Raw genomic sequence first — 15,526 nt, 5'->3', positions numbered from 1 at the left:
ACTAGGTACTAAGGAAACAAATGAATAAAACAATATAAAACCTATACCTCCTTGCCAAAAGTAAAATAAAATAAAGCAAAAAGAAAGGCATTCCCACAGCAAAATAACTTTTTCATTGTAACAGTCTTAGGTTTTTCAGATGCAAGGTCATTAGCACACAACAGGGCTATAACGGTCAGCATTTCTTGCTAGTGGTATATGTGCTTTGGCAAATACATACATAAGTGGTCGTGACTTCTCTTGTATATGGGTACCAAGGTTACGAAACCTTACTGAGCTCTGTGTACAGTGCTGCCAGTGTAAGCGCATGGTGGCAAGTTCATGAACCGAATTGCCAGACCTCATAAACGTGGTTTGTGCCTCTGTGTTAGTTTCCTAGGGTTGCGGCAACAAATTAACACAAATTTGATGGCTTAACACAAATTTATTCTCTCACAGTTCTGGAAACCGAAAGTCCGAAATCAAGGTGCTGGCAGGGTCACTGTCCCTCTGAAGACTTTACAGGAGAATCTTCTTTGCCTCTTCTAGCTTCTTGAGGATCCTTGGCTTATAGACACATCATTTCAATCTCTACCTCCATCTTTATATCGTCTTCTCCTCTATGTGTCTGTGTGTCTTCTCCTCTGCTTTGAAGGGCACCAGTCAGTAGATCTTGGGCCCACCCTAACTCCAGGATGATTTCATCTTGAGGTCGATAACTGATTATATCTGCAAGAACCCTTTTTCAAATAAGGTTACATTCTAAAGTTCTGGCTGACGTGAATTTTGGGGGACCCTGTTCAACCACGTCAGCCTATATGGTTTTTTTTTTCTCCAAATCTACATTTACCTAGATCAGTAGGCAGGAAGAAATAAGCTATTTGTGTGCATCTGTGTACATCTCAAATGTTATTCCTTAGATTAGAAAACAATAAAAGTAGTGAATTAAGTACATTTGTTACCACATGAAACTAATAAAAATAGAAAAGAAAAGAAGTACTTTTGTTACATAAAGGTATTTAGGAAAATAACTTCATTTGCATTAATAATGACATTAGAAATAATACTTTTAAAAAATATGCTTTGTTTTTTAGAGCAATTTTTGGTTCACAGCAGTATTGAGGGCAAGGCATAGAGATTTCCTGTCTGTTCCCTGTCCCCACACATGCACAGCCTGCCCGATTAGCAACATCCCCTGCAGAGTGGGGCATCTGTTACAGTGGGTGAGCCTACATTAACGCATCATTATTACCCAGAGTCCATAGTTCCATTAGGATTCACTCTTGGTATACGTTCTATGGGTTTGAACAAATGTGTAATGACAGGTACTTATCATTGCAATATCATGCAAAGTGGTTTCACTGGCCTAAAAATCCTCTGTGCTCTACTGATGCATCCATCTCTCCCCTCTAAACTCTGGCCACTGATCTTTTTACTATCTCCATAGTTTTGCTTTTTCCCCCTTGTTCCTCATATAATCCCGTATAGTTGGAAACAAACAGTATGTAGCCTTTTTAGAGTACCTTCTTTCGCTTACTAATACACATTTAAGTTTCCGCTGTATCTTTTCATGGCTTGATAGTTTATTTCTTTTTAATGCTAAATAATATTTCATTGTGTGGATATACCACAGCTTATCTGTTTGCCCATTGAAGGACATCTTGGTTGCTTCCACGTTTTGGCAATTATGAATAAAGCTGCCATAAACATCCATGTGCAGGTTTTTGTGTGGACATAGTTCTCATTTCCTTTGAGTAGATACCAAGGAGTGTGATTGCTGGACTGTATGGTAAAGAGTATGTTTAGTTTTGTAAGAAACGGCCAAACTGTCTTCCAAAGTGGCTGTGTCATTTGCATCCCCACCAGCAATGAATTCGAGTTTCTGTTGCTCCACATCCTCGCCAGCATTTGGTGTTGTCATTGTTCTGGAATTTGGCCATTTAAGAAGTACGTAATGGTATCTCATTTTAATTTGCATTTCCCTGATGACATATGATGTGGCTCATCTTTTCTTATGCTTATTTGCCATGTGTATGTCTTTGGTGAGGTGTCTGTTGAGGTCTTTGGTCCATTTTCTAATCAGGTTGTTTGTTTTCTTATTGTGGAGTTTTAAGAGTTCTTTGTATATTTTGGGTAACAGTCATTTATCAGATATGTCTTTTCTTAATATTTTCAGTCTGTGGCTTGTCATCTTACTCTTTTGACAGTGTCTTTTGCAGAGCAGACATTTTTAATTTTAATGAAGTCCAGCTCATCAATTCATTTTTTCATGGATCATGCCTTTGGTGTTATATCTAAAAAGTCGTCACCAAACCCAAGATCATCTAGATTTTCTCCTGTGTTATCATCTAAGAGTTTTATAGTTTTGTGTTTTTACATTTGGGTCTGTGATCCATTTTGAGTTAATTTTTATTAAATGTGTAGGGTCTGTATCTTGATTCTGGTTTTTTTTTGTTTTTGTTTTTTTTGCTTGAGGTGTCCAGTTGTTTTAGTACCATTGTAGAAAAGACTGTCTTTTCTCCATTGTATTGCCTTTGCTCCTTTGTCAAAAAGATCAGTTGATTCCATTTCTGGGCTCTCTACTTTTTCTCCATTGATTTTGTATTCCTTTGCCAGTACCTCAGTGGTCTTGATTACCATAACTTTATAGTGAGTTTTGAAGTCGGGTAGTGTCAGTCTCCAATTTTGTTCTTGTCCTTCAATACCGTGTTGGTTATTTTGGGTCTTTTGCCTTTCCATGTAATCTTTAGTCAGTTTCTCAATAGCCACGATAAATAACTTGCTGGAATTTTGATTGAGTTTGCATTGAATCTCTAGATCAAGTTGGGAACAACTGATCTCTTGGCAATTTTGAGTTTTCCTATCCATAAACATGGAATAACTATCCATATATTTAGTTTTTCTTTGATTTCATTCATCAGAATTTTGTAGTTTTCCTCGTATAGATCTTGTACATATTTTGTTAGATTTATACTAGGTATTTCATTTTGGGGGGGTGCCAAGTTAAATGGTACTGTGTTTTGAATTTCAAATTTTACTTGTTTATTGCTGGTATATAGAAAAGTAATTGACTTTTGCATGTTAATGTTGTCTTTTGCAACCAAAATTCCAGGAATTTTTTTGTCAGTTCTTTTGGATTTTCTCCATAGATCTTTATGTCAAAGACCATTTTATTTCTTCCTTCCCAATCCATATGTTTTATTTCCTTTACATGTCTTATTGCATTAGTTAGGATATCCAGTATGATCTTGAAAAAAAATCGAATGAGAAGACATCCTTGCCTTGTACCTGATCTTAGGGGGAATGCTTCAAGTTTCTCACCATTAAGTATGGTGTGGGTTTTTTGGTAAATGTTCATTAACAAGTTGTGGAAGTTCTTCTCTAGTCCTACTTTACTGAGAGTATCGTGAATAGGTATTGGATTTTGCCAAATGCTTTTTCTACATGTATTGATATGATTATATGATTTGTTGATGTGATGGATTATATTAAATGATTTTCAAATGCTGAACTGGATTTTCATACCTGGGATAAAGCCCACGTGGTCATGATGTATAATTCTTTTTATTCATTGTTGGATTTGATTTGCTAGTATCTTTTTGAGGATTTTTGCATCTATGTTCATAAGAGATACTAGTTTGTAGGTTTCTTATAATGTTTTTGTCTGATTTTGGTATTAGGGTAACATTGGTATCATAGAATGAGTTAGGAAGTGTTTTCTCTACTTCTGTCTTCTGAATGAGATTGAAGAGAATTAGTGTAATTTCTTCCTTAAATGTTTGGTCAAATTCAGTAGTGAATCCATCTGGGCTTGGTGCTTTCTATTTTGAAAGGTTATTAATATTGTTTCAATTTCTTATTCAATAAATATAGGCCTATTAAGATAGTCTATTTCTTCTTGGGTGAGTTTTGGTAGATTGTGTCATTCAAGGAATTGGTTCATTTCTTCTAAGTTATCAAATTTGTGGGCACAGAGCAGTTCATAGTATTCCTTGGTATTCTTTACTGTCTATTGAATCTGTAGTGATGTCCCTCCTTTCATTTCTGATATTATTGATTGCTAATTGTGCCAATGCTTAATACGTCTTTCTTTTCCTCTATCGCATGGCAACTAAGAAAAGGGAGACAGAAGTGCGCAAGGGAGATAGATTCTTAAATTCAGATTTCATTTTAACAAACCTTGGTCAATACCTGATTACTTTTTTGGTAGAAGTGCTTAGAAAGCTAAAATACTACATGATAGTGATGGAGGTCATGAGATAATGACTGTTGGTATATATGAAAGGTTAGATACTGTCACTGGGGGATTTTAGACCAAATGAGGGACAGAGAAATCCATTTGCTTTACATATTTAACTAAAACAGTATGTGGCATACGGGGCAGCATTAAAGATTCTTTTAAAGACGATTTAATTAGGATAGGTATCTGAGCAAGTATGACCTTTCAAGGACTACTTCTGATTGACATTTAGAATTGGTTGGTTAAAAGTAACCAAACAAATGGTTACACAAATTATAAAAGTAAGCAGTGGATCAATACATTAGGCACATACAATAATGGAATCATTTTTGGATTCAGTAATCACAGTATTTTACTAGAATGTGTAGTATTCAGGAATAAGAAACTAGAAAACCTGAAAGTCATTCTAGAACTAAGTGAATGTGGAAAATAAGACACCAAAGATTTCACTGAAGAACAGTTTTTCATTGAAGGCTGTTGACTCACCAAAAAATAGTCAGGGTCATTTGTTAGTAGTGAAATAAAGGCATTCTTTGACATGTGTAGGAGATATTTTCTTCACATTCTGCTGTGTAGAAATGCATATGCCACCTGGAAAAGCTGGTAATAAGAGAGTTAAAGAATTTAAATTATACAATTTAAGAGATATCACAGTCTACTTGGTATAAACCTTGAAAAAATTTTTAAAAGTGAAAACATTGGTATTTTAGTTCACTCTCTTATATGGTATGTTGGCTTTCTTCCCCATTTCTCTATGAGTACTTCCTTTTTCTCCCAAATAAACTGGTTGTATTCACGGGTTGCTTGTCACGGGATCCACTTCTAGAGGGAGCCCCAATGAAGATAGGCTGTCATTTTTTCTATAAAATTTTCTGTATTTTAACATGGCTGCTTGCATCCTCATGGTGTCATTTTACATGTTCTTCTGTATTCATTGTTTTCTATACACTAGTTCTTAGGCTTGATTAGATTGAGATCAGGTTCAGTTTTGGGGGGGTTAAGAATACGTCACAAGTAGTGCTTTCTATTTCCTATTGCATCTTATCAAGAAGCATTAATATCTGGTTGTCCCACTTTTAGAGATATTAAGATTGTTCAATAACTGTCAATGCATTTGTTCTGCATTAAGATTAACTCAAAGTTTTTTTGAAAGCCTAGTCAAAAAGGAAGTATGACATATATGTAATTCTCATTGTTCAGTGCCCAGCACTTTTCTTCTTTTAAGAATAGATAATGACTTTGCTGGAATTGTGGATGACTCTTAAAATGCTTGAGAGAATCTTCTCGCGATTGTAATCTGAAAGTGAAATTGTTAAATTTGATGATCTTGCCAGATGTACTGCAAACATCTATATATATTATTCACACCCCTATCTCCAGTGCCTAGCATGTAATAGATGACTCAGTGAAATATTTGTGGGACGAATGAGTGACCTAACAAAAGAATGTATGTACTGACATGTATATAGATTCTCTTAAAGGAACTCACTTTCACTATGTATCCTGGGCAAGCATTACAGTGTAGCACAAAGAGCAGTCGTAATTTTTTCCTGGCATCCACTTGTGTGTATTTGTTCTGGACTGCTACTTATAAGATCCAGTGCAAGGTACTAATTGGGAAACCATGACGAAAGAAACAATGTCACAAACATGTATTCTTCCCCCACCACCCTCAGATTCCAGAGTGTGTATAGAAAAAGAAGTAAACAATTCTCACTTGAATTTTCTCTCAGTTCCCATGCTTTGTTAGTACCGCCATTGCTAGAAGTTTGGATTTCAGAGGAATAGTATGGGGTGAATTTAAGAGAAAAGTCTTGGTTCATTCCTGGTTCTGAAAATCTTTTTATAACAAGACCATTCTTCTCTGAAGGTCAGAGAAGTACAGTGTCTATTCCAGGTAGATTAGTTCATCCCATTTTTAGAATACAGTGAAGAACAAAACACAGATGGCTTCAGTTTTTAATGGAAATCCATGCATGATCAAATAACTGATATGCAGGCGAAAGTATGAATTGCAACAATTTATTTTTATTTTCTATGGTTTTTACTAGCAGAATTTGAGTTTAGGGATTATATTATCTATATTTGAATTATTATTATTTTTGCATAGAATTTGTTTTACCAAACATGTCTGTGCTCACCATATTTTGAGTTATTTAAGGAAGAATGTTGTTAATTCTAATGGTTCTTTACAAAGCAGATTAGTTCTGACTTGTTTTAAATGGGTTGCACTGATATTATAGGAAGGTTGGTCGTATCACTGAGCAATGTAAGGGTTAAAGAAGCTTCCCAGTGTTATTCTGTACTTAGTCCTGTTTTCCCCCTCTTTGAACTTCTAGTTCATTGTAATGTTTCTGGGAACACTAACAGTGAGATGTGCCTTGACTGATACTCAGCTGCAAGGCTCTTACAGTGCCTTTCAGCCTCAGCTTCTTTTCTCCCGGCACCTTTCATCTCTCTCATCTCTGTGCAGCCATCTGCAAATCTCTACGCTTCTGTCGCTTGCCAGCTTGATGCACAACTGAGAGGGAGAGACGTGGCCCAGGGAGGAGAAGCAGTCTGGGTCCCGTGTGTTGGAACTTCAGGTTGGAGGCTGATTTGTCAATCCAGGTTAGAAATGGAAGGGAGCTGTTGCCTGGTACATTACTTATTTCTTACTGTAGGAGACACCTAGTTTGTAAAGGGCTTTGAGAATCTTCCAACAGAAAAAAGCAGGTAAAGGAAAGATTTCACAAGAGTACACTAAGCTATTACTGAAGAATGCCCTGCAGGTGTAATGCCAGTGGAGAACAGGAATGCCACAGGGAAGGAAACATTCTCTATTGATGCTTCTGTTTTATGCCAATAATTTTGATGTAGAAGTGTATTCAAACAGAAGGCAGTATACTTTCAAAAATTAACATACATGTAAATTTCCAATAAGATCGAAGATTCCACATATTTCTAAAATCACAGTAATTTGCATTTTAGTGCAGAATTCTCACATATGAGTTTTACTTGTTCTTGTGTTCATATTTGAGGACCAAAAACATGGTACAAAGTTTAAAATGAGTTCACATGCTTGTTTGTAGAGTCAAACAAGCCTACGTTTTCCTTTTTTCTATCTTTATGGAGTAGAGGCTTTTCAGAAAGAGAAGGCATTTTCTACCAGGAAAACTACACCGTGCTCTTTAGAAGAGAGAATCAGTGCTGGAAGGATGGATTATGCAGTAGTGGTAAAGAGGACTCCAGGTAGAAGAAACCATGTAGGCAGAGATGGAAGCAGAAAAATTGTGGGACATGTTTTGGGGAAAAGCAGCTGGCTGCTAGGTGGCTTCAAAAATGCTATGGAAATAGCCCTAGTGTACTGGCATCATCACTAGGCAGCCAGGTGGTCATGGAAGGGACGGGGAAATTTCAGGAAAGAAAAGCTTTTTAATTCCCAAAGATACCTCAATATTTAAAAACCATCTAATGGAAGAAAATATTCTTTACTTGCTGAAGAAGTTCCTGTTTAAAGCTAGCCTGTCACTTTACTTTTTTAAAATCAATTTGGATGCAATATTTACTATTTCACTGATGTACCTTTCATATAATATATCACTAGACATATCTCATTGGAGATCTGTTATAAACATTGGAATGTTTAATTTGGTACAATAAATGCATGTGGAAGGAATTATCTAATGAATTATAGATGACTGGAGATGCCTCTTAGTTTTCTTGGCAAGAAAATAAGCTAATGAACTGAAAAGAATGACCAATTTGTAAAATAGTTCATGTTTATGTCTATATTTTTATATATTGTCTGAATATTCCATCATTAGAGGCTGTATTCTCTCTCCATGACTAGTAGTAAGATCTCTATTCAAAATTTCTGTGTAGGTTTTTGTTGTTTCTTTTTAAAAATTTTAAAATTACTTCAAGTCTAAATTAAAAAATTAAATTAATGATTACCCTCTTCTTGGTTTAGAGCTACTTTTATTAATACTTAAGCACTATAGCATTTGACACATAAAGATGTTTCCCCAGGAGAATCTTGTTTCTGCCCAGGGCTGACATGAAAAGAAGCAATTTGTCAGACTCGTGGAGCTTGCTAACAATTCAAATAAACAACCTGTCTTTCCCTTCATACTGCATATTAACAGAAATGGTAATGATAAAACGCCTCCTTTACACCCTATGGGGAGGAGTGATTATTGGGTCAGAGACAGTTTTCTTGCTGTAGGCCTTCTTAAACACAGCGTTAGCTGGCTAGTCTTATCAGTTGCATGCTTATTAGTACAATGTTTCTTAAGTAATTGTTATCCATTTAATATAGGCAAATTGATGGTTGCCTCATTTTTGTCATTACCTAGCACGTAAAAAGAAGTTAAGTTTAGAGTATAGTTCTCTGTGAACATATTTTGATAGGTAATAACTATTCATAAATGGGTTTCCTTGGATTATACAACTGAAAACCATTATTGTATCTTCATTTTCCACGTTTCTCCCCTCATTATGCCACTTCTAGTTTGAGAGCTCCTTGAGGTAGAGCACGCCTTGCCTAATACATTTGTGTCCTCAGTGCCTAGTAGCTACTCTATAAGTGACTATTGAGTTATTTAATGACTTGACTTTGATAATGACCAACTTTGTTGCTTTGTGATACTGTTTTTGCATCATCGTCTTGAATTTTTCTTCAATACACAATCTACTCTAAAATCTTGATGACCAATAAATCTTGATGACAACAGGCCCAAAAAGGAGTGACTTATGTCAAGCTCCACATCACCAAACTAAGAATTACAGTTTCAGTTCTTCTAGAAATGGAATCTTAAACCAGTCAATCAGGAATTGCCTAATCAGCACTAGTTAGGTCATCTGCCTGGTAGATCCCTGCCATGCCCTAAAGGAAAGTAAGTTTTCAGTAACCAACTCACTTGTTTGTCTAGTATAACTTTCTTGTTCCCACTCTCTTCTCCCTATAAATGTCATTTTGTACAGCTCCTTGAAGCTCCTTTCTGTCTGCTGGACTGGATGCTGCCTGATTTTAATTGATATTTGCTCAAAATCAGCTCTTAAAAATTTTAATATGCCTCAGCTTATCTTTTAAAGGTTAAACAGTTATCTGGGGCTAGTCATACACTGATGAGGGGAGGATCTGTTAATTGAGATGTGGATAGTAAGTAAGGACTAATGAGGGAAGTGTGAGCTTTACAATTAATTTTTGAGGTTGAGAATAATGAAATTAGTTATGTAAGTCAAATATTCAGGGATTTTAAGTTCTCTATCTTTTCGGAGAGTATAATTTATTAGTTGTTAGAATACTATTAGCTACATTATTATGGTAACTTGAAAATAAGATGTTATTTTTAGGCTTTTTCTAAGAAACAAATAAATTTATAGAAATATTTAAAATAACTAGTTGGGCTTATTTACATGCTAGCATCAACGTATCTCTTTATATCATTTAGAAATGGAATTGTTGGTGAATTATAAAATTGAGTTGTAACTGTTACGAGTACTGAAGTGACCATGAAATGGGTAGACAAGGGAGGAGTCTTTAATATTAATCTTAATCAGGGCCTGACATTAGTTGTCAATCAATACCAATGGTTCAGTGAATAAATTTCCACATGCAAACTCTGGCTTGAACAAAAACTGTGTAGGCATCAAAAAACACATAGTGTGTCAAAGATGGAAGCTAAAGATAAAATACACTAAATAGTACTTTTAAAAATAAATTAACAGTTGCTAGTTTAGTTTTAAAATTTTATCTTTTCTTTGTTTTGCAGGTAGCAAACTGAGATTTTCTTTGATAAACTTGAACTTTGGGTAGACAAGTTAAAGTGAGAGCAAAACATTCTTATTCTCTTTTTTAATAGCCTCTCACTTAACACATTGTTACCACCAGTAAGTGAAGATGAAGCGAGAAGGGCTTTTAGGGTCACAATTTGAAAGACTTTCTTGAATTCGCTTCATTTTGTTCTGTTTTAGAAACAAGGTGGGCTAGAACCAGCAAACTTAGCTTTGCTTTTATATTCCTTCAAAACTGATAATCATCTGGCACATTTTTTCTTATGGTGCAGTAGAGATGAAGTTGAAAGTATTAAAACAGTGAGTGAAACTCTCAATTCACTTGTTTAGAAACAATCTCTTTTATATATTTGGAAGTATAGGAAGTCTTATTTGACCAGTTTTCAGGCTTGAGAAGTTGTACTTCTCCAATTTCATTGATCTAGTGAAGGGTTTGAATCCATAATAAAGATTAAAACCAATTGATGGATGATTTTGTGACTAACAAATGGAACCAACTTTATTAATACATTTTCTGTTTAGACTTTCGTTATTTGCCTTTGGTGGAAACATTTATTAATTTCATTGTTTTGAAATTTCCAGGTAACTTGGGTTTTTACTCCTGTAACAACAGAAATAACAAGTCTTGATACAGAGAATATAGATGACATTTTAAGTAAGTACTATGATATTTTTAAAGTACACTTTTTTCTTTATAAAGAGTTTATATACAAAGATAAAATAAAATCTCAATCATCTAGAACAATTGAGGAGCTGGCCTTCTGATTAATTCCATGGTTTAACAGCACTGAATCAACAGCACTTTTGGTTTTAATTTTTAGGATAATTTCTTAAAATATATAAGTCTACTTTCCTGTGTTACAAGTAAAAACTTGTAGTCTTGTTTTATTTCTTTGCCCTGCCTGAAATACCATTCTTAACAATTCATAAAGTATTTTGCTAAAGCCTTCTTAGAGGCCAACATTTGTCACTATGCAGTATTAAATGTTAATGACTTTAGGACACAGCTAGAATTTTCTTTTTTAACTTTTAGCTAAATCACTTATTCTGATCTCTTTTATTGTCATTGGTCCAATGAAGTTCAATAGAGTTTTACTGAGCGCTTTGTTCGCAGTGTCCTTGTAGATACAATTAACTTTGGGGAACACATTTCTTGTTCTTAAAAGTAGTAGAGGAAATGTGAAGACATGGTTGATAGAAGATCACAACTTGGGAGAATTTAAGAAAATGTACAGTGTGTATAAATTATTTTTTTTAGCACTCCATTTCAACCTACTGATTTGAGCATTAAAAAACCAAAAATAATAGAAATAAGAGGAGTTTATTCATTGAGCATCATACAGTGTTTTGTGTTTTTGGAACTTGTTTTAAATGCTAAAAGTCTATTCTCACATTATGGGGATATCTTTAAGGCAATGGTTCTACAAACTATAGCATATACCAGAACCACCAGGAGGATTTATTAATATCTGTATTGCAGACCTAGCCCCAGTTTCTGATAGGAACTGCTAGACTCACCCAGGAATTTGCATTTCTGTTAAGTTCCTACGTGATGCTGGTGCTTCTTGGTCTAGGGACCACTGTCTGTGAACTTAGAGTGAATAAGCAAGTGGATAAAAAGTGCTTTGAAGGTAAAAAAAGAAGAAGAGAACTGAAGCTCACATATTCTCATTCCTTTAATCTTCCAAATTCTAGAATATCTTTGTGTTTTATTTTTGTGAGTACCTGAGGTGTTTCTGTTTGTCTGTATTAGGTTTAGGGGAAAGGAACATAACTTTCTCATGTCTTCATCCTATGCAAATGATACTAAGTTATTTTTGCAACAGAGAATAACTGTTAAGTGGATAGGAACCAAAAAAGGTAACATTTTTACCCAACACTATTATAGATTACTTATTATAACTAAGTGGGGCATCTCAGTTTCATAATGGAGGTCTTGTCTGGGAAATAGGATTTCTCTTGCAAAGCTAATTTTGTTATTCATAAATATAGAAGGTCATAAATAGATTATTAAAATCCAGATCATCTTATTTCACTTTATAAGAGTAGGCTGTTTAGTAGCTCACTTGCCTTATCTGGGTCTGATTCCTCTTTTGTTTTACATTCATTTCAGGAAGGTATAAAGATGGAGGATATAGAGTAAAGGAATAGGGACTCCCACAAATTATAAGGCATCCATGTATGGGTTTTTGAGCAAGAGGTAACTTAATTGCTATTGTTTATTTTTAATGGATCTTTACAATGGAAAAAGACCATGATGAAACCATATCTTGAATTATGTCAAAATTATGTAGACACAAATAACTTAGGTTGTTTGGTTTTGTTTTTCAATTGCAGATAATGCTGATGTTGCTTTAGTAAATTTTTATGCTGACTGGTAAGTAATAATCTTATTTTTGTGGTTTAACTTGGTAAAAGTGAATTTTTCTTTGCTTCCTAGGAAGGGGTGAGTGGGGAAGCCTTTTTCTTTTGTGAGACAGTATTCCATCCACAGAATCACTTTAGGTTCATTCACAATTTGAGCATAATTTGAGCATTTGTGTTTTAAGCGAGAAATATACCTGATTGCATTATCCCACATCTTAAAGTAAAAGCAGGTTACAACACAAAGATTCAAATCTCTCTCTCTCTCTCTCTCTCTCTCTCTCTCTCTCTCTCTCTCACACACACACACACACACACACACACGTACATGTTTCAATTCTGTATTTTTCCTGACTGTGGCGATAGGGCAGTGTTTGGCAAGTTTAGAAGGAAAAAGAACGTTGAAATTTTTATAATATATGGTGATGGAAGGAGAACTGACTCTGGGTGGTAAACACACAATGTGATATATAAATGATGTATTATAGAATTGTACACTTGAAACCTATGTAATTTCACCCCAATAATAATAATAATAATAAAATAAATTTTTAAATATGTACCATCTACTACTACTTCTAGGAAGCCTTTATTCATTCTCCTGTCTGCATCACATTCTGTCTTCTGTGTTCATATAGTATCCTGTGTACTACTTTCTTTTCCTTACTACATTGTTCTGTCTTTTATCTTTGTTTGTGTCCTAGCAAGCAAACTCTGAAGGCAGAGATATCTTACTTAGTACTCCGAGCATCTAGAGCAAGGACATAATATGTGATAGATGTTAAATAATGTGGCATGGGGACAGGAAGAAGGCAGTTTCAACTAGAGAGAAGCTTGAAACACTCACATAATCTTTATTCCTAGACAACCTGTATCTTCTTTGACCCTTTTAGGTTTACCACCTACTAGTTACCATTACCCTATTTCAGGCCATAGTCCTGCAATTTACCTAGATTCCAGCGACAATGTCCTAATTTATTTTCTGTGCCTCTAGTCTTATGTGTCTCCATTCTATTCTCTACAAAGTAATCTAGAGTGGTCTTTCCTAAAATGAAAATTGGGTCAGTTTACACCGCCTCTTAAAATTGGTGGTAGAAGGAGAACTGACTCTGGGTGGCGAACACACAATGTGATATATAGATGATGTATTACAGAATTGTACACTTGAAACCTATGTAGTGTTAACTAACCATTGTCACCCCAATAAATTTTATTAAAAAGAAATCTTTAAATGGTTTCCTGTTACCTTTAGGTAAGTCTCTTACCTGATACCTGGTCCCTTCCTACCTTTACAGCCAAATCTCTTGCCTCTCTCTATTCCCATATTTCTTTTCTAGTTTTACTAAATGTCTTTCAGTTTCTTTAGTAGTCTAGAGTTTTCATCTTGTACTTTTAGTCGTGGTATTTTCTCTGTCTGAATGGATCACTCTTCTCTCACCGACTTACTTACCTAGTTAAGTTTTAATCATCTTTCAAGTCTTAGATTAGATGTCTTTCTCCAGGTCACCTCCCTAGATCAATACCTCTACTCCTCCTCTCCAGTCAGGTTAGGAAACCTTTTTATATCTTCCTGTAACACCCCTTCTGAACCCAACCATAACACTTGTTTGCTATCGTTTAGTTGTTGGCACCCTACACTACTTTGTTAGCTTTGTGAAAAGTTATCATCTATCTTTTTTCAACATTAATTCCCAAGCACTTTGCATAATAATTGGCAGATAAGTATACAGTTAATATTTCCTGAATGAATGATGTATAGATATTTGAAGAACCTCAGTAAAATGTTGAAGGTTTATGGAGAAAATACCATTTGTAAAATGTATAACAAAGGTAGCATTTTCCAAGGTAAATTAGGATTATCCAGATGTAAAAATAGCCACAAAATTTCATAGAAGATTATCTAGTCCAACTATTTAAGAACAAAACTGAGATCCAGAGGAATAAAGTATTTCCCCAAGGTTTCCTGACCACATTGTGGCAGAGTTAAAATTAGACATAGTTCTCTTGATCAAGGGATTTTGTACGTTGTAAGAAAGAGAAGTAAAATGTGCCACTGACCTTGTTGCAAAAACTGAATTGGAAATGTGGACTAATTGCAGTTATTTGGGAAAACATATTGCGCCCAAAATACCTTGAGTCGTTCATGAATTAGTACTCTTTTATTCAACTGAAAGAACTTACAGTGTGTGGCCTCAAAGACTAGATTCTAAGTTCGCTCTGGAAGATAACGGACGTGACACAGTTTAAGGAAGAGTTCTGTAAACAGAACTGCCTAAAAATACTGATATGTCTTGGAAGGTATTAATAATAAACCATAGTAGGTACTTCCTAATGATGTTATGTGCCAAGCTCTTACATACATTGTTTTTAATGCTCAGAACTACCCTGCAGGTAGGTACTATAATTTCCATTTTAGGTTGAGGAAGTTCAGGCTCAGAAAGGTCATACGGCTAGTAAGTGGTGGAACTGGGATTTAAACTCAGGTACGTCTAACTCCAAAGCTTGTTATTTTTATTCACTAGGTCATATTAGTTAGTGCCCCCAGTTGTCCCCTGTGAAAAGACTTTTACCCAAAGGGTTGATTCAAGCACCAGATTGGAGATTGGATGCAGATGACCATGAAGGTCCTTTTAATAGATCTATTGCTTGTTATTTTTATAAATGTTACTTTTATGGTACTTTTATAAATGCAATTTTCCATATGTAGAGGGTACATGTGTATGAAGGTACAGTAATATTGCAATTGAACTTTTATTTCATCTTCCTCTTCCACCCTTTGGTATTAAAACCAATCCTATTTTAAACAAGAACCAGTGCTTCTTAAATGCTGACTTGGACAGCAAACTGGACAATCCAGACAGAAGGAACCCTCAATGTATGTCTGTACCTTGCCCGTAAGCCAGGAGCCTGTCCACTGATCTTTACTAGGCCATATTCTAATTCTTCAAGAAATCATTAGTCAGTCCCTACCCTTGCCTCCCCTGTCCTCCAGCACCCTATTTCCAGCAAACTGTAAGAACCCACAATCCTGTGGTTCTAGCCTGTCTAGTTTCTCCAGTCTATCAGTTTATTCATTTAACAGACATCTATTGAAATGCTTATTAGAATATGTAGTCCAATAAGACACGGTCCCTGATGTCCACAGACCCCACCCACCTATCCCAG

At 35.2% G+C, this 15,526-nt stretch overlaps 1 protein-coding gene across 1 annotated transcript in view; it reads left to right on the top strand.

The window, feature by feature from the left end:
* Positions 1–15,526, top strand: part of ERP44 (endoplasmic reticulum protein 44) — a 60,088-nt gene that overhangs the window by 12,209 nt on the left and 32,353 nt on the right. The window contains exons 2-3 of the mRNA XM_019729225.2: positions 10,580–10,652; positions 12,335–12,374. Coding sequence (XP_019584784.1) covers positions 10,580–10,652; positions 12,335–12,374 — 113 coding nt within the window. The remainder of the gene's footprint in view (positions 1–10,579; positions 10,653–12,334; positions 12,375–15,526) is intronic.

This window comes from Rhinolophus sinicus, linkage group LG04 (assembly GCF_036562045.2).
Source record: "Rhinolophus sinicus isolate RSC01 linkage group LG04, ASM3656204v1, whole genome shotgun sequence".
Taxonomy (NCBI): domain Eukaryota; kingdom Metazoa; phylum Chordata; class Mammalia; order Chiroptera; family Rhinolophidae; genus Rhinolophus; species Rhinolophus sinicus.
The sequence above is the reverse complement of the archived record's forward strand: the minus strand, read 5'-3'. Positions and strand labels throughout refer to the sequence as shown.